Here is a 26,908-nt window from a genome sequence, read left to right on the forward strand (position 1 = left end):
ACTAATGCAGGGACATTCATTACAAGCCTCTTGAGTTTATTAAAGGCTCGATTGCATTGTCCATCCCATTTTGTCCTTGTAGCCTGTCATACAAGGACATTGCAGCAGAAATATCTCTTACACTGGAATCCTCACAGTGGCTTCCTCATTTTTTTAGGAGGAAGGGGGATAAGAGGGGATGAACTAGCTCATAAAGGCTAATTTTCTTTCAGGGGCAGTGGGGGGAGTATACTGTCCTTGGTAGATTATCAAACCAAATATTTCACCATTTCTTTAGATGCTTATGTATTTTCCTTGGAGATCTGATAGTGCTCTTCTGCCAAAACCAGGAAAATCTTTACTGGTTAGTTATTTATCTGAGACCTCCTTAGAAGGGCTTGCAATCAGTACATCGTTTATATATTGTAGCAAGGTTCCATTTTTTTCCCCAGCCTTAGTTCTCTAAAGCCTTTGCTCAAGATTTTTTCCAAAATCACAAAGAGATCTTTTTAATGCATCTCTGGGTCCTCCCATTTGAAGGCAAATAGCTCTTGGGACCCAGAGTACATTGGGATATGGAAAATAATGTCCTGTGTATCCAAAACTATATAGTACTCACTAACCCCAGGCAAGTTAGCTAATAAAGTATAGGAATTAGGAACTATAGGACTCATATCTTGTATAATTTTATTTATTTGCCTTAGATCATATACAAATTCTCTCTTAGTGTATATTAACTGTACAATGGGGTTTTAATGTAGTTCTGTGTACATGTACACACACACAGACACAATTGTCCTTGAGTTAGATTGACCTCTTTCTCTTTTTTTGAAGAACCAATAGAATCTTTTCCACAGTAGTCATACCATTCTTCCCCCACCCTGACCATTTCCAATCTCTCTCAAGTTCTTAGCAACGTTTTTTACTTTTCTTTATAGCCATCCTACTGGGTGTAAAGTGGTATCCTGTGGTTTTGATTTTCATTTCCTTATTGATGCGTGATGTTGATCTTCTTTTCATTTATTGGCCTTCTGCATATTCTCTTTGGAGAGATGCCTATTTGGGTTCTTTGCTCTTTATTTTACATTTGGGCTACTGTCCATTTCTACTCTGGCTTCTTTCAGACTCATTTATATTCATATTGATTAGTATTGAGGTGGATGTAGAAATCTTTATATTTTTCTTTAAAGAAGCACTTAAATTATATAACACTAGGCATCACAAGATCTTGAATCTGCTCCTATTTATATGTAATGAAGTCTATACCTCTCTCTCCTGAAAGCCTCTCTTTGGATTATCAAATAACTCATATGGAAGTAGAGATGTACATAATTCTCTACATAAAATCTTTACTTTTGGAAAAATTTTGCTCTGGGGAAATACAACTCTCATTCAGCTATGTGATGGCTTCTGGATGCCTAAGGACAGGTTAACAAATAACATTCTGGAATGTTCTCTGATGTCTCCTCACCTTTCAGCACCAGTTATTACCACCCCTCTGGAAACAGTGGATGCCTTAGTTGAAGAAGTGGCTACTTTCATGTGTGCAGTAGAATCCTATCCCCAGCCTGAAATTTCTTGGACCAGAAATAAAATCCTCATTAAGTAAGTATTATACTTTATTTTAGTAAGACTGTCCCTGCTGCCCGACATGTTATCTTTGACATAAATGCAACAGCAGCTTTCCATTATATTCAAGTTCAGCTTCCAAAATACATCAGTGTAACTTTCTCCGTTGTATAAATGTAAGATCTGAAGTTCAGTAAGTTAGGAGAATTTCCCAAAGAAAAACAGTGATTTACCTGACGTGAAGAAAATGTTGCCATAGCCAGGAAGACGCTTCACAGTAACTATGAGACACCAGGCGATCACACATCTCCAAGCACATGTTCCAGGATACTCCAAGATAATGGGGACCAGCCTTACATCTGGCACCTCCAGTATCCTACTAGCGGAAAGCCAATGGCTCACGCCTGTTATCTTAACTACTCAAGAAGCTGAGATTTGAGGATAGTGGTTGGAGTCAGCCTGTGCAGGAAAGTCTGTGAGACTCTTTTTTAAAAAAACTTTTTTATTTTATTTTTTATCGTGAAAATAGTGTACAGAGGGATTACAATTACATGAGCAAGGTAATGAGTAAATTTCTTATCAAGCATTGTTGCCTCCTTCTTTGTTTCCCCTTCCCTTCCCTTCCCATCTCCCCTCCCCTGTCCCCCCCTCCCTACCAAAGTTCTAAAGTTCGTTTTTCGACATAACATCTTGTATATCTCATTGTTGCAATGGGTCCACCTGTATCCCAATTTTTTTTTCCTTCCTCTCCACAAATTATACCAACATCAAATACGGTGAAAGCAGGGGTTATACCATGGGGGAGGGACATACAAAGCAACAAAGAAATATCTAATAAATATGTTAGAAACAATCGCATGGAAGAAAAACATTTGAATACATATCTTAGGTTTCATTTCCCTAATATCAACATATCTGACCTTTCTGCTTGTCTCAGACATATACTAGTTATTGCAAATAAGGGAAACCATGGGACCTATGTTTCTTTGGGACTGGCTTACTTCATGTAATATAATTTTTTCCAAGTCTTTCCATTTCCTAACAAATGGGGCAATGTCATTCTTTCTGATGGAGGCATAGAATTCCATTGTGTACATATACATTTTCTTGATCCATTCATCTACTGAGGGGCATTTATATCTTAGCTATGGTAAATAATGCTGCAATAAATATAGTTGTACTCATAGCTTTAGTATGGTCTTGTTTGTGATCATTCGGGTAAATGCTGAGATTGCTGGGTCAGAGCTTCTGCATGGCAAAGGACATAGCTAGCAAGATCAATAGAAAGGCCACGGATTGGGAGAAGATCTTCAATAGCCATACGACAAGGGTCTCATATCTAAAATATACCTTGAACTCAAAAAATTAAATCCCCCAACAACAAATCCTCAAAGAAACAACTGCCCAATAAATAAGTGAACTAATGACTTACAGAGAAAATTCTCTGAAGGGGAAAGAAGGATGGCCAATAGACACATGGAGAAATGCTCAACCTCCCTAGCCATAAAAGAAATGCAAATCAAAACAATGTTGAGATACCACCTCATCCCTGTTAGGATGGCTATAATCAAGAACTCTAATAACAGATGTTGGAGGGGATGTGGACAGAAGGGAACCCTACTGCATTGTTGGTAAGAGTGTAAACTTGTTCAACCACTTTGGAAAGTAGTATGGAGGTTCCTCAAAAGACTCCACATAGAGCTCCCCTATGACCCAGAAATCTGTGAGACTCTTATCTCCAATTAACCACCAAAAAGCCAGAAGTATAATTGTGGTTTAAGTGGTAGAGCATTAGCCTTGAGCAAAAGAGCGTAGGGACAGTGCCCTATTCTTGATTTCAAGCCCCAAGACCAGCACAGAGAGAGAAAGAGAGAGAGAGAAAAAAAAGACAGACAGAGAGCTAGAGAGACAGACAGAGAAACAGAGAGACAGAGACACAGAGAGAGAGAGAGACAGAGAGGGAGGGAGGGAGAGAGAGATAGAGAGAGACAGAGAGACAGAGAAAGTTTTTTCTAGGAATCAGATCTCTCTATTACCATCATTTTTTACTCCCCACACAGAATGGGACACACTCTCAAACATGAAATTCCCATTCAGCAGCTAAAGGTTCTATCTTATTCTTACTACAATAATTATCTGATCAAGAAATGTTCTTTTAAAAGTCTGTAACAAAAAAACCACAGGCAATGTAGCTTGCATTAAGACTGAATGCTCTTAGTCCATTTAGGTTACTATGAAAAAATATCTTAGAGTAACTTATAAATATAATAAAACTACTTCTCTTTCTAGAAGCTGAGAAGTCCAAGTTCAAAAGTCAGCAGACTTGAGTCTCTGGTGAGGGTCTATCTTTTAGTTTAGAGGTGGCCATTATTCCATTATGTCTTCAGATGAGGCCAGAGATGAGTAAACTCTTCCCCAGTCTCCTTTATAGAGGTATTAGTCTGTTCTGCTTATGACCTAATCATGTTCTTAAGCACCAACCCTCAAGTGCTATCATATTTGGGGGATCAAGTTTCAGCACATGAACTTGAGGTGGGGGACATAAATCTTCAGTCCATACCAAGTGCTTAAACTGGCACCAGGGTCCTTGAACTTGGATGAAAAAAAAAATGATCCTCATTATTCATAACCTCTAACTGAAACGTCATGTTTCTTTCTATGCTATTTGTTCTAATGCAGGAAAATGACCCTGCGCTGTGAGAAACTGCCTTATGCTTTTAGACTTCAAGCACTTTATCAGCAAGATGTCCCAGAAGTTTTGGAATAGGAAGACTCAGCTGAGCAAATTAAAATATTTGAAATAGTTTTTAGCAACTTTTAGTTAAGCTCTCTGTTTACAAATTCTCAAGCAAGGATTCCTTTCTTGCTTGCTTGTTTTTAACATCCATATTTATACCAACAGTCAGTTTACAATAATTAAGTATTGTCTAAGATGATTTAGATTTTTCCTGCCATGCTTCTCACTTCCTTCTGAGCCCTCAGTAGCAGATTCTTTAGCATACATATTCTACTGATGGTCTCGTCAAGAAATGTAAGCTTTTTAGTATCTTAGTCCTTGAATTTCTCCCAGTTCTACCTATTCCCCAATTTCAAAGCTACATCTCCACGTTCATGTACTTGTGGTAGCAGTAGCACCCCTCCAAGTTACCAGAAATCTGTATTTATTTCCTATTTTTGCAATAACAAATTAACACAAACTTAGTGACTTAGTATAGTGTAAATATTATCTTAGAAGGTTGTGAGTATAAAATAATCTTACTAGGTCAAAATCAAAGTGTTCGCCAAGCTGAGTTCCCTCTGAAAGTTCTAAGGGAGATTTTAATTTCATGCCTTGTCCAACTTTTAGAAATCCATCTATGTCCTTTTCTCCTTTTCTTCCATTCTAAAGCTAGCAACTGTGTCTCTCTGACCCTCGCCTCCATTGTAACACCACTGTTCCTCCTCCCTCTGCCATCTTTTAAAGACCCTGACTATTATATTATACTTACATTGATGAGTTGATTCCAGAATATGCCACTTTACAACTTTTAATGTGCAAAATCCCTCTTGCCATAGAAGGTAACATGTTCATGGGTTCTGTCTATAAAGAAATGAACCTTTGAGCATTGTCATTCTTTTTAACACACAACGTTGTTACCAAAAAAACTCTTGCTTGATAAATTCCAAACAGCACAACAAAAAGTTTATTTTTATCTTGATGATTTGCCTCACATTTTTTACTGTTGCTCTAATTGCTTTCTCAATGGAAAGTTTGCATGCAATGATCTCTCTCTCTCTCTTTATATATATATATATATATATATATATATATATATATATATATATATATATATATATGTTTATATCATACATCTTTACAACATGAAGCTGTTTTACCTCCTGATATCTCAGTAACCAGACTCTGCCTGGCACTCATTAGATACTCATTAAGAATAGGTTTAATGAGAGAATGACCATTCAACTAACAGCTACTTCTGTAAATGATTTACTTTCTTCTCATCACATACATATGCCAATGTTCATTTTCAAGCTACTTCCTCCCAGTAATTACGGGGGAAGAGTTGGTTCTGATACAATTTCTTAAGTAAAACAGAATACATACTTGGTCTCTGCAGCAGCCACACCATTCCAAAGCATTTTTGTAGGACTTGGTAATGCTTTGATAATTATAGAGTCCAGGAAAGATTACATACAACATAGTTTTATGTTAATGTGCCAAGTAAGACATTTTTATTACTATTACTATTATTATTATTATTATGCAGAACTCATTCAAATTTCCTCTCTCCTTTTTTTTTTTTTTTTTTTAACAATTTCTCACTGACAAATCATTGATTGGTCAGTCAAAGCCAACGAATCATGATGATGCACTCATCTGTCATTTTCTCTATGACCTGCAGGCTCTTTGATACCCGGTACAGCATTCGGGAGAACGGGCAGCTCCTCACCATCCTGAGTGTAGAAGACAGCGATGATGGCATTTACTGCTGCATAGCCAACAATGGTGTGGGAGGAGCTGCAGAGAGTTGTGGAGCCCTGCAAGTGAAGATGAGTGAGTGCAAAAGAGAATCACCTGTTGATTTTAAAGTTGCCTCCACACAATCTGAAAAAGAGTTTCACTCATATCTGGAGTCTCAATAGCAAGTCAAGTTCAAGTGCAAATTACAACCTTTCGTGGAGTTAATTCCACACCTCTCATTCCTGCCATCTGCTTCCATGCTACAGAATGCTGTTATCTTGGCTTCCTGTTGTCTCCCATTTTCTTGCTTTTACATTACTTCTTTATTTCTGTATCCATCTTTCTAAAATCTTTATCAGGCATCTGAAATACATAATTCCATTAAAACCAAACACTCTTTGAATATGCAACTTCTTTTTTATATTTGATTGTCAAGGTAATGTATAGAGGGGTTACAGTTACATATGTAAGGTAGTGAATACATTACTTGTCGAACTTGTTACTCCCTCCCTCATTTTTCTCCCATTTTCCCTCCCACCCAATCCCCGCTACCAAGTTGTACAGGTCATTTCCAACATATCATCTTGTGAGTATCACTGTCGCCTTGGTTTGCCCTTTTTCATTTGTCTCACCCTTTTTGTGTTCCCCTTCCCTCCCCTAATTCAGATAAACATATATACAATACCCAGGGCACCAAAATCAAATACAGTGTAAACTTATAAAACTTGTAAACACTGAAAAGCAGTGTATAGGTTCCTCAAAAGACTACACATAGAGCTCCCCTATGATCCAGCAATCCCACTTCTGGGCATTTACCCCAATGACCACAATCAAGACCATACTAAAGCTACCAGCACAACCATGTTTATTACTGCATTATTTACCATAGCTAAGATATGGAACCAACCCAGATGCCCTTCAGTAGATGAATGGATCAAGAAAATGTGGTATATATTCTATGCTTCCATCAGAAAGAATGACATCTCCCCATTCATAAGGAAATGGAAAGACTCGGAAAAAAATATGCAACTTCTTTATATGTACTTCTACCCTTTCTCCTCTTTCAAACTTAATTTATGCTTGCATAGAGAATGTTCAGTTTTTCTATCTCATGTCCACAAGTGTTGATGGCTAATTTCCTAACTCTCATTGCTAATTGCTATTTTTAAGTCATTCTACTTGTATTTCTATGCAATATCTTTCTTCTCATGAGGACTTACGCCATTCAGATCATTCTCTTTTCTCTGTCTGTTCACTGTGTCATCTACTCATTCCTAGATACTCATCCAGATTTATCAAAGACTCTAATTCTAGATTCATTACCTTTCAGTCCTCTCATCCTGCGATCATCCTAAAGCATTTTAAAGCCATGAAAAAGAACCATCAGCTACTTCATCCTAACAACTCTGAAACAAATTCACTCTTTTATCAGCTAATCAACAGCACCATACCTCATCTTGCTACCCATTGGAAATGAACTACATTAAAAATCATAAGGTCTAATAACTCACTTTGATTATGAACACTTTATTAGCAGCCTTGTTGGATGAGGTAGACAGTTTACCACATTCATGACTATTCTTTAAGTAAGTGTTCATTGCTTGTTCTCAGGAAGAATGGGATCTGAATCCCCCATTCTCTTGCTGCCATGACACACCACCGCTCACATGCACCCACATTCTATTGTCCTGACTTCTCCCTTGTCTTGTCCCTTATTCTTCTCTTCTTTCCACTGACCCCCATACCAACTGGGATTTGATTTCCATTCATACTTAGTTATCTCTTCTACCTAGTGTATTATCTCACATCAGCATTCTTGAGTCTCATGACCTCCAGGAGACATTCATCTGCTGCTTGCAAACTGTGGAACTTGTGCTAAGACTTCCTTTAACCCTCTCTCCTCTGACACTAATTGAGGAAATTGCAGAAATACCACCATACACACAGGTGGACTACCTTGGCCTTCATCCCTATTTCTTACTTTTTGTTGTCATCGTTTAAGTATAAAAATTCAGTGTGAGCATCTAGGATATTTTCTGAATCTTTTCATGACTGAAAGTTTTCATTCTGCCTTTCCTTTGGGATAATAATTTTTCTAGATGCAGAGTTTAAGATATCTTTTCCCTAAGGTTTGGCAGAAAATTCTACATTGACATGTGATATCCTATGTTTCAGGTGAGAAGTTTTTCCCCATTTTTATCTGTTTACATTTCTTAAAAGTTGGAGGATTTTTTGTTTTTATTTCTAGAAATCATAAATATTAAAAAATAGTCCAGAATATGTTTGGAGCTTATTTGCCTTAATATAAAAATTTTGGATGTAAAAGTGAGATGTTTTTGTTATTTCTCTTTTCATTCTTTCTATTCCCTTATTGTTAAACTCTAAACACAAAACACATCCTATTTTCAATTATTTATGACCTTAATTTTTTTCCCTCATATTTTCTACATCTCTTTATAGTTTCCCTTCTTGGAGATCTCTAGCTTTTCCTTCCATATCATAAATTTTGTCTTCTGTATGACCATATTACCAATTTTTTTTAATCTTAAAATATTTTTAATGGGCTTGGGGCTTGAAGTTAGGGCCTCATATTTCCTAGACAGGGACTCAATCACTGAGTCACATTTCCAGCTCTTTTTTACACTGATTATTTTTGAGACAGCATCTTGTTTCCTGCCTGGGTGCACACTTAGACTACATCCTATATTTTGCTTTCCACTGTAATGGAATAAGAGGTGTGCACCACCACATCCATCTCCTTCCATGAAGATGGAAATATTGTGAACATTTCTGGCCAGGCTAGCTAGCCTCAAACCCCAATCCTCCTGATCTCAGTCTTCCAAGTAGCTACTATTACTGGCATGAGCCACTGGCACTTGGCAAAAACTGTATTTTTAATTTCTAGGAATACTTTTTTTCTGACTGCTCTTTATTTTTCATAACAAATTCTACTTTTTGTATGATTCTCTATTCAATGAAGCTTCTCTCAGCATAACACTAATGATTTTTTTTAAAGAAACATTCTTTAAAAGAAACATACTTTTACTTTCTTTAGTTACCTTCAGGATGCATTTTGCTTTTATTTGGTTCTTTTCTTTTATGTTTGTATTGTTTTTTCAATTGTGTATTACTCTTATATTGTTTGATCTAAGTATAAGTGAGTCCTCAATTAATTAGTATGGGGACATGGTGGGAATATGGGGTTTTGATGGACAATTGATTTAGTAGCCATCATGAGAAAATAGGTGGGGATGTGCTCACAATCAAGTAAAAAGGGGAGGATGGGTTCATTTGCAAAATACCAAAGGCTTGATTCTGGAGGCATGAAGCACAGTTAGATATCTCTTACTGGTTTATGGGGATGCATTCATTTGAATGCTTTCATTTTATCTCTAGCCCTAGTAGTCTTGATCTTGATTATATACAAAAGACTTTTTTCTCATCCCTTCTTTATCCACTCTCATCTTAGGAGAGTTCACTGATGCGGGTATATGCTAGTAGGGCCATCTCATTTGTTGTATTTTAGAAATGAGTTCACATTGCTTAGAAAACTTTTAAATCAATTTTTGTTTGATATCCAGTGTGAACTTGATGTATCATTTGATGAATTTTGTAACAGGCCTAAAATGATTCTACACAGGCCTAAACTATTCTCAAGTGAACATTTAGAATTAGCTGGAAGTTAAAACTCTTAAGTTCACTGCAAACATATTGTCTTTTTTAATTCTGAATTTTCACTTTCCTGTAGAACCTAAAATAACTCGTCCTCCTATAAACTTAAAGATCATAGAAGGATTAAAGGCAGTTCTACCATGTACAACCATGGGCAACCCCAAACCAGCAGTATCCTGGATTAAGGGAGACAGCACTCTCAGGGTAAGTGACCACTGTGTCAAAAATGTATGCAAGAGGAGCTGGGAAGATGGCTCAGTGGTAGAGTGCTTGCCTTTCATGCCTGAGGCCCTGGGTTCGATTCCTCAGCACCACATAAGCAAAAAGAAAAAAGGCTGGAGGTGGCGCTGTGGCTCAAGTGGTAGAGCGCTAGCCTTGAGCTGAAGAACTGAGGGACAGTGCCCAGGCCCAGAGTTCAGGCCCCACGACCGGACCCCTCCCCAAAAAATGTATACAAGATATGCACTTTAAAATACAAACATCTCTTCAACTCTCAAATTATGTGCTTACAAATGTTCAGTACAAATTTTCTTCCATATATTTAAACAAAACCTATATATTTCAATTTTTATTTATGTAAACTCTGTAGCATTCTACTTGAAACTGGCTAGCGGGGAAAGGTGATAGAAATGAGCAGCGTCAGAATGAAAAAGAAAGCAAAGCCAAAGTAAGGCTAGTCTCTTTTTTGTTGGTTGTTTTTTTTTATTGAATCTTTTTAACATCCAATATTTGAATATTAGAGGGTAAAGCAGATGAAACTTCCTATTTTACCCCAACCTTTTCTGGCTAATTATTATACTGCAACATGTTTGCTTCTTCCTACCATGACTGACCTAAAAATAAGAAAAGAGCCTCTATTTCCATCCAATCACGCCCAACACATTCCATGGGAAATGAAAAGGTATCAACATATGTCAATTAATTGAAATAAACTACAAAACTGATTAGAGTTGTTTTATTTAAAGTAAATGGCAGCTGTTTTCAATCATACTGTGCGCAGTTCTCTAATTTTCCTTTTGTTTTAAGTTTCATTATATTTCCTTAATGCCTATAATCCTAGCTACTCTGAAGGCTGAGATCTGAGGATTTTGGTTCCAAGTCAGCCCAGACAGATACCTCCAAGAGACTCTTCTCTCCAATTTATCAGCAAAAAGCCAGAGATGAACTTAGGACTCAAGTGGTAGCATGCCAGCCTTGAGTAAAACAGCCAAGTGAAAGCACAACCGGAGTTCAAAACAAACAACAACAAAAGTGGGCTCTTTATATGTTCCTTAATTTCAAGTCTTAAAAAGAAAAAAAATTGTCATAATTTAACTCCAAAGAGTAGTTTTCATATTGTTTGTGGAATTTTCCAATATTTTGAAGGAAATATATTCTCATAAGGATACAATGTAAGGTGTATAGTAAGTATGATAGTTAAAAATAATACTTTTATTATTTAAGTATTTTTTATTTTTTTGTTTGGTAGAGATTTTGAGATTTGGATCTGTCTGACTTTCGTGGGGGTAATCTGTTATTTAGGATTTTGTTTATTTATTTGTTAATGAGAATTGAACCCAGGGTCTTCTGAATGCTAAGAATATACTCTACCACTGAGCTCCATTCTGAGCACATAAAAGCAATGCTTTTAATTAAACCTAATGGGACATGACTTTTAGGAAGTTAAGATAGCCCTCCTGTTTTCATGAGAAAATATTTTTAAAAAGTAATATTATCTTGCTTGGTTCTAGTGGCTCATGCTTGCAATCCTAGCTACTCAGGAGACTGAGATCTGAGAGTCGAGGTTTGAAGTCAGCCTAGGCAGGAAAGTCCATGAGATTCTTAACTCCAATAAGCTACCAAAAAGCTGAAACTGGAGCTGTGGCTGAAGTGGTAGAGCACTAACTTTAAGCAAAACAAGATCAGTGAGAGTACGCAAACTCTGAGTTCAAGCTCCAGAACTGGCACACTTATATATAAAAAAAGATATATTATCTCATGAGATCATTGTGCTCATTAATTTAGGTAATCTTTCACAATCTCAGTATTGTATGTTAGATATAACAAAGGCTCAATCTAACCAAGGTTACCGTTTTGATAACAGTAATTAATGGTGATGAGTTGACGAGCTATGGCAAATGTATCCTCTGTCACAGATATTCTCCATTGCATATTCTTGTCTCTGGCAGGAGAATTCCCGCATTGCAATTCTTGAATCTGGGAGTTTAAGGATTCACAATGTGCAAAAAGAAGATGCAGGACAGTATCGATGTGTGGCAAAGAACAGCCTGGGGACAGCCTATTCCAAATTGGTGAAGCTGGAAATTGAGGGTAAGAACCTGTGTGCCTTCCTATTCCATGTGATCAGGGCCTTGTACTTTACCGGGAAAGCTCTATTAGGGCCTAAGAGAAGTGTTAAGGAAAGACATTTCCACGAGCATAGAAATCATATTCTCTATGTTGCCCACAATTACTGGTAGCTTTCATCATCAATACACTAAATTTAGTATAATATTAAAACAACAGAACAGAACTTCTTCCTGGCTTGGATAATTATCTCTCATTTGCAAATTTGAGGATAACAATTTTATCTGTTTTCCACACAAAAATGTAGGGAAGAAAAAATGTATTATTTTTCAGGTTGTGTTCTGTCATAAGGAATGGAGAAAACTGAAATGATGCATTCAAAACATAGAGCAATGAGAGGGGACTTGGATCAATATCCATTGTGTACATAAATGTGAATACTAAAACAAAGCACCTTTCTACAACTAATTAGAGGTCATAAGAGCTCATATAAAAAATGGTTCTAGGCTGGGTATTGGTGGCTTATACCTGTAACCCTAGCTATTCCAGGAGGCTGAGAGCTCATGATCACAGTTCAAAGTCAGCCTGGAAAGACAAATCTGTGGAACTCTCATCTCTAATTAACCAGCAAAAAAGTGAGCTATATCTCCTCCAATGCAAAAAAAAAAAGGTAAATGAGAGAGAGACCTAGTACTAGCATGCGTGCACACATGCACACACACACACACACACACACACAAATAAGTTGTCAAAATGTCTTTTAGTCAATTGATTCAATAATTTGATGTGAAGTTTCTTGGTTGAGGAATCAAAATTCAGCTAGCTCTAAGTGTTTTATTCATGGGTTCATAGAATTTTTTTCCTATTTTACTAAAACAAGAATAGAAACTATCAACATACTTACACTTGTAGCATAATCTAAGAATAAAGTCCTCCCCAAGTTTTAACATTTGTGGCTCTCACTTTTCTCATTTGTAAAATGGGGTTTCTTGGACTTAATGATTGAGTCTTTACAAAGACTCAATCAACCCTGGCTATAGGAATTGCCACCTTTTTCCTGCTTTTTTTTATCTGATTGATAAAATGATAGACTATCATCACATGTCAGCACAGACAGCAGGTCAAGCAGAAAAGGCTTCACTGATTCTCCAGAATGTTTGATCCATCCCACTCACTTTTCTGCCCAAATTTATACTTTCTTGCACCTTCTCCTTCTCACCCCTGCAGTTTACTAATTGCTCTAATAGGTGAATTTTATTTCTTGAAAGAACTGTCCTTTTTCTTACAAGCCTTCATCATCTCATTTCCCACATTTTCCTCTAATTGAAGCAATTTTTTAGTTATATTATTGCATCAACTGTTGATTAAAATTTCTATTAACCTTCCATGGTAAAGAATAAAACTGGTGGCACCAGAAATCAACAAATACAAAAAGATCTGTCGTTGAGTGCTACTGGCTCATGCCACTTTAGATCTCAGGAGTCTTGAGATCTAAGGATTGCAGTTTGAAGTCAGCCCAAGCTGGAAATTTTGTATGATTCTTATCTTCAACTAATCACCCAAAATAGCTGGAGGTAAAGCTCTGGCTCAAAAGGTAGAGTGCTAGTTGGACAGTGCCCAGACCCTGAGTTCAAGCTTCAGTACCAACGTACAAAAAAAGATCTATTGTCAGCATAGTTGCTATAATTATCAATGCTACTTAGAAGATTAAGAAATATAAACTACTATAATTTAATCACAATTAGTTGTGATTAAAACATAAAAAATTCAAAAAAAATGGGAAGGGAGGTGAAGGGTAAACAAAGGAGGAGGCTGCAATGCTTGGTAAGAAATGTATGCATTATCCTGCCCATGTAATTGTAACCCCTCTGTACAGTATGTTCTCAAATAAAATAAAATAAAATTAATTAAAAAAAAAGAAACAGTTGAGAAATTCCTATAAAATAAAATGCAGATATGATTTAAAGAAAGGGCTACTTCAAACTATCACACACAAAAGGTGAAAATATAATAAAGAAATGATTAGGAAACCCCAAAATGCCTTCAAATGCCTGCTGGCTTGGCAGCGGTGGGAGCAGAAGGGGAGATGTACCGTGGTCAGTCAGGGCAGCTGCATTTATACCATAGTGTAACGCGGCAAATTACTTACAAGATGAATGTTTTTCATCAGAACTCCATAATGCTGCTTCACTCTGTACTATGTGCATTACATATGGATATGCCGGGACAGACAGGGCTTTGCCAATGACAGTCTCTCACAAAGATAAACACGCCAGGCATGCTACCACCCTGGTACACGATGTTAACTAACTACTCTTAGCTGTCATAACAAATATGAAACCAGAAACACCCTGTCCCAGGGGAATTAGACTCCTTTCCTACATACTATCCGCAGGCTTCTCTTTCTCTTTGAATAACAATATAAAGATCTTTTACCCTTCTCTCTGGCCTCAAAAATTCCCACTGTGACATACAGAGCTCCTAATGGAACCACCTAACTGAAGATGGCCCAACATGAATGGCTTTCTATAAGGAAATGCTAATCTTTGCTAGCGATTGGCTAACAATTAAAATGTTATTGATGCTACATGGTTTATTTCATTTAATCAGTCAGCAACCACTTTATAAAACCAAGGAAGAGAGAGAACAGCTAACTTCCACCAGGCCACAGAGATAACGATACCTAAGAAACTGAAATACTCTACATTGATGGCTGCCTCTTCTATTAAAGAACAAAACAGTCCTGTGTGACATTGTCAAGAACGGAAGTGAGCCCAGCACTGGTGGTTCACACGTGTAATCCTAGCTACTCATAAGCTGAGATTTGAGGATCACAGTGTGAAGCCAGCCCATATAAGAAAGTCTGTGAGACTCTTATATCCAATTAACCACCACAAAGCTAGAAGTGGAGCTGTGGCTCAAGTGGTAGAGTGCTAGCCTTGAACAAAAAAGCTTAAGGACAGGACCCAGGACTGAATTCAAGCCCCAAAACTGGTACCCACTCCCCCCCCCCAAAAAAAAGAGAACGGAAATGAGGGAAGAAATGTGAATTCTGTAAATGAGGAAAAGAATGATTGCTGAGAGGAGAGCGAGCGAAAGGGAAAAAGAAAAAGAGAGAGAGAAATAGACAGAGAGAGAGAACACAGACACAAGATTTTCAATAAACTTTACAGAGAAGGGACAAGAATCAACAAGGAAATTGTTTTAAAAAATAACTGAAGATGTTGAAACTTTAATGAGAAGGAAAACTTGGCCATACAGGAGAGCATAAAAACATGAAAGAGAATGTGGGTGGTGATTTAGTACATGCAAGGGTGCTTCCAGAGGCCAGATGGAACCATAAACTTTATGTGCAGGGTGACCACATGTTCTGATTTTCCCAGGACATTCTGCTTTACACCTGTTGTCCTGGAATAATTATTAATAGAATCCTTCTTTTACTTGCAAAAGTATCAAGCTTTCCATGATAAATTATATGGTTACTTAGACAGGAGAGATTATTCTTCCTTGTAATGGGAAAAAGGGAGAAGGCACATTTTCCAGTATGAACCAGTTCATAAACTGGGTGAATGGAATTTGAGAAAGCTCTGTTCTCATGGTCTCTATTTCCTCTAGGAAGTAGAAAGCAGGATTATCTTCTGTAAATACTTCTGTAAGGGGGCCATGGGAGGAGGGCAGGGATAAAGGGAGTGGAAATGGTTTTAAAATAGCTGTGGGATGGGAGAGATGACTCACAAGAGAAGTAGGATTGTGAAGCAATGTTAAGGTCTTAGTAGAGTCAAGATCATGAATATGGAGGGACATTGATCTGTATGGTAGATCTCTGCCAACACATCTTGCTCTTACTCTTTAGAAAGAGTAGCAATCTAAATAGAAAGACAAGAGATAAGGGTTAGAGTTTTACCAGAAAGTAAAGTAAGGCAAAGGAGACTATTGCAAGGGACTGAAACAATCAATCATGGGATTTTTTTTAAGATACCAAAACCACTTAAGAATTAAATATCACACAGATACATACATATATATAATATGGGTTTAAGTTTCTGACTAAACACTACAGTTCTGATGTTATGACAGACATGATAATATGAAAGACTGCCTACTTATGAAATAAATATGTGTTAACATCTAAAAACATTCACCATATCTGTGATATGACTCTGGTTCACTGCTCTGAGCCTCTCTAACCAGTTGTTTCCCCATCTCTAACTAGAGATAAAAGTAACACCCATATCTTAGGTTGTTATGATTGCTAGTTAATACAGGATATAGTAACATTATAGAATTGTTTGCAGCTTTTAGTCCATGTACTTCATTCAGTAAGTACTTGTTTGGGGGCTTACCATGTGCAAGATCCTATTCTAAATGGTTTAGAAACACTGATTACCAATATAATAGGTCCATAATAAAAACCAATTTGAAGAACAGCATATGAAATACATTAGGGTATATACTTGACAGGAAGGTCTCTGTTGTTTCCCAAATCTATAGTCATCTAGAATGACAAACTTTCTTCCAAAAAGGTTCTCTATCTTACAACCTGGGGGCTCTTTCTCTGGATAATGAGCTACTGCCTCAGGTAGTTCTGGGGAAAGAACTTCATACAGGATGTGACTAGACACACGTTTTTTGTCTGATGTGCCAGAAAAACTTGCATGACAGATTTCAGATTCTAAGGTGCTTGTTTTCTCCTCTTTCATCGTATCTATAATCACTGCATGGAACCATTAGTTTCTCAAAATCAACACTTGGTCCTTAATTGTACTTTTCAATATCTCTAAAATTGAGATTTGTCTTGCAGGTGCTAAAGGCCCCATACCTGGTTTGTGGCTTCCACACTTTAGTTAGGATCATTCTTTAAATGTGTCTTAATAGAATGAATATAGAATGGTAAAACGATAATGAACCAAACATATTAGCGAATAAGCCTTCTGAATTTATCCAGAAATATTCCTTTGGCTTGTGTCTATTTTTTAAATTAGGTACCCACAGAAAAGAAAGCACCATTTTCAGTAGGATGACTCCAACCACACTTTTTCCACCTCCAAGGATTATATTAGCCACATACTAGTTTTGCTAGGTTGAAAACAGAGACTAAGTTGCTTTCCAGAGCTTTATAGTAGAAATTTTCTTCCAAGGGACAGTCTTGACTTTCTCCACTGTACTCTACATTTTATTTTAGGCATGGTGCGTATCTAAAGTGTTTCACTTATATATCTGAAACAGTTTTCTCCTGAATACCTTTAAAAACCAGGATGGAGCCGGGCGCTGGTAGCTCACGCCTGTAATCTAGCTACTCAGGAGGCTGAGATCTGAGGATCGCGGTTCAAAGCCAGCCCGGGCAGGAGAGACCGTGAGACTCCTATCTCCAATAAACCACCAGAAAACCGCAAGTGGCGCTGTAGCTCAAGTGGTAGAGCACTCGCCTTGAGCTGAAGAGCTGAGGGACAGCGCCCAGGCCCAGAGTTCAAGCCCCACGACCGACAAAAAAAAAAAAATAATAAAAAAATAAAAACCAGGATGGCTGATACTCAGTGCTGAGGGAGATAATCATGGAATGTACAGGCATAAAGGGGAAGGAAGGCTGGGTTTTTCACTGAGAGACTGCTATGGTGGTTGCTTTAGACAACCTCAGAAGTGTAAGATTGATTTTGTGTTTCTGTGATTTACTAGTGGCATAAGCCCCTCTGCAAATACATGTTTAATGAACACTAATACCACAAAACAAATTGCTTTTCTATTAGGGGTCTTTGTTATAAGTTTTTTGAATCATTAGAAAAGATTCATTTACCATGTTCAAACAAATATCTATTTTTTTCTTTGTGTTTTTTTTTTTTTTTACTTAGACTAACAGAATTGTGTTTATTTGGGGCTGAACATGGAGCTTACCACATTCTGTAAATATCATGTTAAGATGAAAGACTAGTTGATAATAGAAACTAGTTGAATGTAGATTTCATAAAACCTAAATTAAAATAGATTGATGTTGCTCTCTTTTAATGGCATTTTCTGCTATGACCTTGTTTAACCTTGGGGTTTTAAGCCATTGAGAAAAGGTTGGAGCCAGGTGAGGGTCATCTATCACCCCTCACCAGTGAGAAGTGATAGCTTTCATTCATACCAAGTGATAAATAAGAGCAGAATGGGCCTAGAAGCAGAACAAAAAAGAGAATAGAGTCATTCTAGGTTGCATTGCTGTAGGCTTTCTTAGTGTTATATAAAAGTCCTGGTCATGGAGACTTTGAAAAGTGGCATCCAGCCTCAACAAATAGGAAAGGAGTTTGGAGAGGGAGGAGGGAAGGCAGGCCATGTACAAAATTCAAGCGGCCTCAGTATATGAGACTCCATTGTTCATTAGGGTACCTGAGCGCTGGCGGATCCTTTTCTTTGCAGTCTGAAAGGCATCGCCATACCCTCTTATAGCTGACCATATCTATTAAGAAGCTTATTTTCTGAAGATCTGTGAACCTATGTGGCATATATGACAACTAGACTTCCAAAAAAGGCAACAATGAAGCACAATATCTATCTATCTATCTATCTATCTATCTATCTATCTATCTATCTATCTATCTATCTATATCATTTCTCAGAAGGAATGTGCCCACATGACTAAAAACATCATTACTGTTTCAAAATGATAGTCTTCTGGCAGTCTTCTGCCCTAGAGATTAAATTTTCTTGTTGCATCTACAAAAGTAGGGGCAAACATGTCATGTTTACACCACATTTTATTTGTTTTTCCCCCCTTTGTTTGTGCTGCAGCTCTTAATATGACAAATGCCACAGAGCGAGGTATTTAAACCCCCACGTGTGCTGTGATGTAGCTTTAATACATTTGCAGTGGTCCTGTTCCCGGCATCAGTCCTTCTTGCTTGATGCCACTAACAGGTTTGACTTGTTATGAATACATTGTGTATTTTAAACCAAGAGAAAAACTTGTGAACCTCTGATATCCCTAGAGGCTATCACTGGGAAACCTAAATCTGCATGGTTTGATAGCCTGCATGCTCTAAAAGAGTTTGACCCCTTGGCTTTGATTGCAGGGGACATTTTATTGTGGTTTCACCTACAAAGTTCTGGAACACTTTCAGGGAAGAATGTTTAAGAGGTCTTTTCAGTTGAAGACTTGCCACTCAAGTCTCCTTGGAAACAAAAAGTAATATAATAATTATAATACTAAGGAGATAATCCTTTGGGGTCAAGAGAGAATTAGAATCTCTTAAAGGCAGTGTTGAAGAAGTGTGCCGGACAGTCCTTCATGGCTTAGTAAAATGTTGACGTGTTATTGTTTGAAATGAAAAGGGTTTTGTTTTTGCTTTGAATTTCTTTTTTTAAATTGTTATTGTAAAGGTGGTGTACAGAGGGGTTACAGTTACAGAAGTCAGGTAATGAGTATATTTCTTTTTGAACAGTGTCACCCCTTCCCTCGCTCTCTCCCAGTTTTTCCTCCTGCCTCCCACCCGAGTAGTGTAGTGCATTTTCCACAGTGTCTAGTGAGTGTCACTGCTGCCTTTGCTTACCCACCATTTCTGTGCTCCCCACTCTCCTTCCCCCAAAAGATAAACTTACAAACAAGATAAAAGGTACAAAACAAAACAAAAACAGCCACAAAGGAAAAAACCCTCGTTTCCATTTCTTGGAGTTCATTTTGATAACTATAATTTTATATGATCTTATGTTCATAGCCATTGAGCATTTGTGATCCTCTCCTAAGAATATCCTCCTTTAGTTCACTGTGTGAATGTCTAGAGACCTGTATAATTTATCATGTCTAAATGTATTTTTTGTCTTTTACCATCCAGTGTGTTTACTTACAGATTTATAGGTACATTCTAGTTACTAAAAATGAGAGAAACCATGCAACTTCTGTTTCTTTGAATGAAAAGTTATTGTGGCTTGAAACAGACATACTCTCACTGGAGGAAAATTTTAATTTCATTTTTCAAATATTTAAATAACATGTACATACATACTCAAATAAAGAAGTTTCTCTTCTTTTTTTCTCTGTAATGAATTAATTTATCCCAAGAAGATGCTCTGAGCAATGCTCTAGGCAATAAAAGGCAGAAAATGCCAAATTTGTCTTCACTGGGCCTAATTTCAAGATGTAAATTTCATGTACTCAGACTCATGCAAATGGTTTGGAAAGCTATTTAAAATCTGTGGCAATGGGGATTTAAAATACTTTTACATTCAGTTATTTACTTCAAATCTCAAGTACATAACCTGGAGACTTGAATTTGTCTATTTCCACAAACAAAAACTATGCAAAACATGATTTGGTAGGGGAATTGAAGGTACTGGTTAATGACCTGAATTCTAGACCTTTAAGAAAACACCATGGGCTCTTGAGTCTGGAATTAACTTTGTAAATCTTGGCTCTTCTACCTCATACTTTTAGGAGATTACTTAATCACTTTGTGCAACAGTTTCCCAATTTACACGTTGAATTATTTACCTCACCTTACAATTTGAATTATCTACCTCAAAATTATTGAATGATAAGCTTAGATAATACATTATGGCTCTTGCAAGACTCATCAGCACAAGAAAAAAACATTCAAATAATGATCATCAATATTATTTCTAGGGCCCAATCTAACTTCTGTGACATAGGAACAGTGATAGAAGAATTAGTCAAGGCAATTATAGCTCCCTTTTTTAGTTATCATCTTTAGCTTGGAGGCAGAAGCAATAAAGTCCAATGGAAAGAAAAACTAAATTTTTTGTACATTTTTTATTGTAAAAATACTGTACAGAGGGGTTACAGTGGATGGTAGGGGAAAAACTAAATTTTTATCTAAAAATAGAATGTACTTTTTTGGTGTGTGTTAGTACAGGGGCTTGATACCAGGGCTTCAAATTCCTACTTGACTTTTAATCATGGTTGGTATTCAACCACTTAAGCCACAGAAAAATCTCTGAGACTTCCAGCGTTTTGCTATTTATTTGGAGATAAGAGTCTCAGTCTCTTGTGCTGGAAAGGTGGCTCAGTGGTAGAATGCTTGCCTTGCATGCATGAGGCCCTGGGTTCAATTCCTCAGCACCACATAAGCAGAAAAAGCCAGAAGCGGCACTGTGGCTCAAGTGGTACAGCACTAGACTTGGGCTCAAGAGCTGAGGATCAGTGCCCAGGCCCAGAGTTCAGGCCCTACGACCGACAAAAAAAAAAGAAAGAAAAAAAAAGTCTCAAGGATTTTTTTTTAATGCTCAAGCTGGCTTTGAGCTATGATCCTCAAATCTCAGCTCCTGAATAGACAAGATTATGGGTATGAGCCAACAGCACCCAGCTAGAAATCATTTTTATTAACTATCAAAAGAATCTGGTGTAGCCGGGCACCAGTGGCTCACGCCTGTAATCCTAGCTACTCAGGAGGCTGAGATCTGAGGATCCTGGTTCAAAGCCAGCCGGGGCAGGAAAGTCCATGAAACTCTTATCTCCAATAAACCACCAGAAAACCAGAAGTGGTGCTGTAGCTCAAGTGGTAGAGCACTTGCCTTGAGCTGAAGAGCTGAGGGACAGCACTCATGCCCAGAGTTCAAGCCCCAGGACCAACAAAAAAAAAAAAAAAAAAAAAAAGAATCTGGTGTAGAGCCTCATTTATTTTGTGAGTAAGGAAACTTGAGACCAGACAAATAATTGCGCAAGTTAGCACAAGAGCTTGGATGTATTGATTTCTATGCCAGGCATCTTCCACTTATTCATTCTTAATTGTTTCCTTTTCAATTGTGTAAATCAGTGCTCTGGAGAACTCACATGCATTATGGGCATTAATTAGACCTGGTATTGATCCTAGTCATGCCCATTACTAGTTAACACAAGGTTGGATAGATTTATTTGACCTCCTTTATTTGACCTCTGTTTCCTCCTTTCTGAACTGCAGGCAGTATTTCTGAGAGCATAGGGTTCTTAAAATGGACTGAGCATACCTACAGCATCTACATCATAGCTCTTTGATAAACATTGGGCGATGGTATTACTGACTGTAGTTTACCTTGTTATAAAGCTGATGACTTCTATTCAAAGACTACTAGCGGTTAGGTTTCTCAGATTTCATAAACAGAATGTCAGCATTACCAACTGCTCCTCTAGTTTCCAAAGCACATAAATCTACCCTCAATCAACAATGCTCTGTACTTACATTCTTGGTACTTGTTAGAGATTACAACTTAAGTTTGGCCCCAGAGTGACAAATGAAATAGGGAAGTGTATGCAAGGGCTCATATGAAAATGTAAGTGTATCTCTAGTGAAAAACAGGAAAAGAAGCTATTTGGGGGCATCCTGTGCAGGAAATAATGACATACATACAACAACTTAAGCATGAAAACCACTTAACTATATATCCTGAACTTAAATCATTGCAGCACTATTTTCTGAAATTTTTGTTAGAAATATTGATCATTCTATCATTTACTGCTCCTCAATAAACCCTAAGTGAGAAACCGCTTTAGAAAGGATGGCTTTCCTTTAACATTTGCCTACTTCTTGAATTGAGTATTGTAGACCTCACTTTCTTATACTCTTATTTTCCCCTTTCTCTTCCTGTTGTGTATCCCAGCGTTAAATCTGAAGCATAGTTGTAGTCTTGGTTACACTAAACTGACCAGAGTAGCCTTGTCTCATGATCATATTACTGATTACACCCATGTTGAAACCTCTATAGAAGGAGACTGAATTATCTAATTGATAGATGAATGGAACTCATTCTTCAAGTGGTTCTCAAATATTAGTGTGTATCACAAACATCTATAGATTCCCGCCCCCCCCCCCCTTATTGTGCTGGTACTGGGGCTTGAACTCAGGGCCTCATGCTCTTCCTTAGCTTTTTTTTTGCATCATGTAGATGCTCTACCACTTGAGCTTCACTTCTACTTCTGGCCTTTTGCTAGTTAACTGTAAATAATCTCTTAAATTTGTCTGTCCAGGATGACTGTCCACAGTCCTCAGGTCTCAGCCTCCTAAGTAGGTAGGATTCTAGACACGAGTTACTAGGGACTAGCAGATCTTAAAAGACATGACTTCAGGATGTATTTCCCAGAAATTCAGGTTCTATAGGACTGTGTTAGCAGTGTTCAGAAATACTGCAAATTATCCTTCAAGGAAGTTAACTGTACTTTGAGAAGCATTCACCTAAAATGTCTACTTGTAATGTTTTTATTCTATATGAATCTCAATAATCTAAACAGTTTATCCACAGATAGTAAGACATAACTGTTAAGATAATTTTGAATTTATTTATTTGTAGAGTACCCATTATGTTCCATTAAATGAATTAACTCTTAAACATACATAGAAAATATAAGTCAGCTTTCTATTACTATGCCAAAATCCCTGTGGTTATCAACTTAAAAAGAGGAAAGGTTTATTTTGACTCAAAGCTTCAGAGGTTTCAGTGGACAGTCACTTGGCCCTGTCACCTCGGGCATGTGTCAGACCATTACACCATAGAGGGAGCATGCGGTAGAGGAGGCTGCTGACATCACAGCAACCTGGCTGTTCACCCCAGGGTAGTCTGGAAGCAAACAGCATTCAAGATATCCTCCAAATTTAAAAGGGGTTTCCCAATTTAGTAAGGTGATAGACATGCAAACAACTAGTTTCAATAGTTGAAGTGTTATATATTTGCAAAGACAGAGGTTTTGGTGAGGTATACACAGGACAGAGGAGGGGGCAGCCTTCAAGAAGTGAGGGCTAATAGTGCTTTGATGAAGATCTGCTTATGACATGAATCCAATGCCAAGGCAAGAGGAAATAGAAATTCATTATGTGCACAGACAGACTAACACTAACTTGTAGCCAAGAAGACAAAAGAAACTATGGAGTTTTGAACACTATCTTTTAGTCAATGATCTGTGACTTGACTCACAGACTAATTTTGAGAATCTCTTCAATGGTATCCTTTCTTCCATACCAATGGACAGAAAGATAGCTCTAATCATGTCAGCATAGGAACCTATAGTTGGGAAGTATGTGATGTTATAGAATTCAGAATCTCATCTGAAAATGTTCTCAAACCCAGGATGGAGTTCCTAGGTGTTCATGCCTATGATCTTTTATCAGCGAGATACTGATATCAGGGGGATCATTGTTCCAGGCCATCCCAGGCAAAGAGTTCATAAGATCCCCATCTCAACCAATAAAAGATGGGCATCTTGTGCATATTTGTCATCCCAACTGTGGGAAGTATAAACAGAAGAAGAGCAGTTAGGCTTGGCTCTGGTGGCTCAAGCCTATAATCCTAGCTACTCAGAAGGCTGAGATCTGAAGATCGTGATCTGAGGATCAAAGCCAGCCCAGGCAGCAAAGTCCACGAGACTCTTATCTCCAATACACCATTCAGAAAACAGGAAGTGGTGCTGTGGCTCAAGTGGTAGAGCACTAGCCTTGAGCTGAAGAGCTCAGGGGCAGCGCCCAGGCTCAAAGTTCAAGCTCTATGACCAACAGAAAAATAAAAATAATAGCAGTTCAGGACAGCCTAGATATAAATATGAATCTATGAAAAACAATCAAAGCAAAAGATATGGCTTAAATGGAAAAGCACCTACCTGGTAAACATAAGGCTCTGATTCAAACCACATGAATGAATGAATGAACAAAATAAAACCAATGTTTCACACCCAAGTTACTTTTTGACAGCCCTTGAGATTATAATTACTGTTTCTTTCTTCAACTAAAATTTCTGGTTAGCTTAAAAAAAGAAAGGTTTAGTTTCTTGAATGTTGTCAGGACACAGCTACCTTCTTGAGCTTAGGTCAAAAAGATTATTTTGACAAATATCATAAGGTGTTAGTATATATACCTCAATTATATAAAACTAGAGTTTGGTGAATAGTACTTTGGTGAATAGGACTTTCTATACTAGCTTCGTAATTCCTTTGTAAATCTAAAACTATTTCCAAAAAAAAAAGAAAGAGGAAAGAAAGAAAGAAAGAAAGAAAGAAAGAAAGAAAGAAAGAAAGAAAGAAAGAAAGAAAGAAAGAAAGAAAGAAAGAAAGAAAGAAAGAAAGAAAGAAAGGAAGGAAGGAAGGAAGAAAGAAAGAAAAGAAAAGGAGAAAAATAGGAGAAAGAGAGGAAGAAAGGAAGAGGGGGAGAAAGGATGGGAAGGAGAGAGGAAGAGGACGGTGTTAGGAGAGAGGGAGGAAGGGAGGAAGGAAGGAAGGCAGGCAGGGTTAGAAAGACTTCAAGACTTCAGTCCTAGTAATTAAGTAGTTTTAGCATCTCCTCCCATCAAAACAAGCAGATGGATTTTTTTTAAAGAATGAAAAAGTGATCCAGAGCTAAAGTCCACCTTTTTATTAGCTAATCATTAAACTTAAGTTTTCAGAATCAATTTCATAAAACTATTCTTACTAGTTGCTGTCTCCACAGCTCAGATGAAAGAAAGAAAGAAAAGAAAGAAAGAAAGAAAGAAAGAAAGAAAGAAAGAAAGAAAGAAAGAAAGAAAGAAAGAAAGAAAGAAAGAAAGAAAGAAAGAAAGAAAGAAAGAAAGAAAGAAAGAAAAGAAAGAAAGAAAGAAAGAAAGAAAGAAAGAGAAAAGAAAGGAAGAAAAAATAAAACCTAGGGAACTTTGGGAGACCCTAGTCTGACTCTGACTTACTTGGTAAACATTTCTTGCTCATACTCATTAGTCACCAACCTATTTACAAGCTAGAAAAATGTTATTATGTCAAAGGCCACAGAAATGTTTCTAACCCAAGCCACTTTAGAGAATCATGATCTCATGCAAGCTGTGGTCTTTCCTTTGAGGAGTCCAGAGAGTTCTGCTTTTGAGGGGCATGTGTCTGTGTTCTGTAAGAGTCTTTGCCTTCAGATCCTTCCAGAGCAGAGCCACAGTAGGTAAACCGCCCCATGCCCAGCTCTGCTTCAAAGGGGACAGAAATGTAAACAGTGACAACACACCAGGATCCAGTTTCTTTGCTTTAGCTGCCAAGAGTTAGGAAAGAGAAGCCAGGTATTTATTTAGATTGCTCATTATTACTGTCTTATTATCTTTTAGTGACTGGAAAACAAAAGAAGAATCTGTTCCAAAATCAAATGCCTCATCTGGTCACTTTTCCAATCTTTCCTGTCACCTTTTTCCTTAAATAAATAATAAAAAAATACACACACAACAATTTAAAGGATTCTTTTTGCTGTGAATAGTGCTTGTCTAATTACAAGCATCTACTACTCAACAATTTTTAAAAAATACAATGCTAAAAGTGATCATCTGCTTAAGAACCTATTCAAATAATAGAGATTAACATCTCTGATTTACCAACATGATCTGAAGAAGAAATTTATCTTTTTTCTGAGTAATTGCTATCTTTGACCATTCAGTTTAAGACTGGAGTTGGCTACATGCTTTTAACACCTAGAAAAAGGGCATTTGACATGTTCAGCATCTTAAGTTGTAGAGAGTGATGGTAGATTGACATTGAAAAAATAAATAAAATAAAATGAGAGGGCTGGGAAGGTGGCTCAGTGGTAGAGTGCTTGCCTTGCATGACTGAGGCCCTGGGTTCGATTCCTCAGCACCACATAAGCAGAAAAAGCTGGAAATGGTGCTGTGGTTCACATGGTAGAGCGCTAACCTTGAGCTGAAGAGCTGAGGGGCAGCACCCAGGCTCAAAGTTCAGGCCCCATATCAAAATAAAATATGAAATGAAATAAAATAAAACCATATCCTTCTGCAGTCAGTTGAAGGAACAGTTTTCATGGGTCAGAAAGATATATCCTAGAGACCAAAATAGGTCTGTGTGTGTATGCAAAGAGAGAAAGAGAGAGAGAGAAAGGGAGAAAGAGAATTTTCCTCCAGTGTTTGTTTGGGTTTTGTAAACTGCTTTACCTAAATCATATAATTTAATCTTCCCAGTTCTGTGATTTAGGGGTTAATAACTATATTTTTGGAATGAAAAAGCTGAAGTTTAGAGAGGTTGGGAAACAACATAAATCAAAA

At 37.4% G+C, this 26,908-nt stretch overlaps 1 protein-coding gene across 6 annotated transcripts in view; it reads left to right on the forward strand.

The window, feature by feature from the left end:
* Positions 1–26,908, forward strand: part of Musk (muscle associated receptor tyrosine kinase) — a 93,925-nt gene that overhangs the window by 7,065 nt on the left and 59,952 nt on the right. For all 6 annotated transcript variants that reach the window (XM_042696505.1, XM_042696511.1, XM_042696534.1 and 3 more), the window contains exons 2-5: positions 1,458–1,584; positions 5,949–6,100; positions 9,756–9,883; positions 11,848–11,989. In XM_042696505.1, coding sequence (XP_042552439.1) covers positions 1,458–1,584; positions 5,949–6,100; positions 9,756–9,883; positions 11,848–11,989 — 549 coding nt within the window. The remainder of the gene's footprint in view (positions 1–1,457; positions 1,585–5,948; positions 6,101–9,755; positions 9,884–11,847; positions 11,990–26,908) is intronic.

This window comes from Dipodomys spectabilis, unplaced genomic scaffold (assembly GCF_019054845.1).
Source record: "Dipodomys spectabilis isolate Male_0828 unplaced genomic scaffold, ASM1905484v1 ptg000006l, whole genome shotgun sequence".
Taxonomy (NCBI): domain Eukaryota; kingdom Metazoa; phylum Chordata; class Mammalia; order Rodentia; family Heteromyidae; genus Dipodomys; species Dipodomys spectabilis.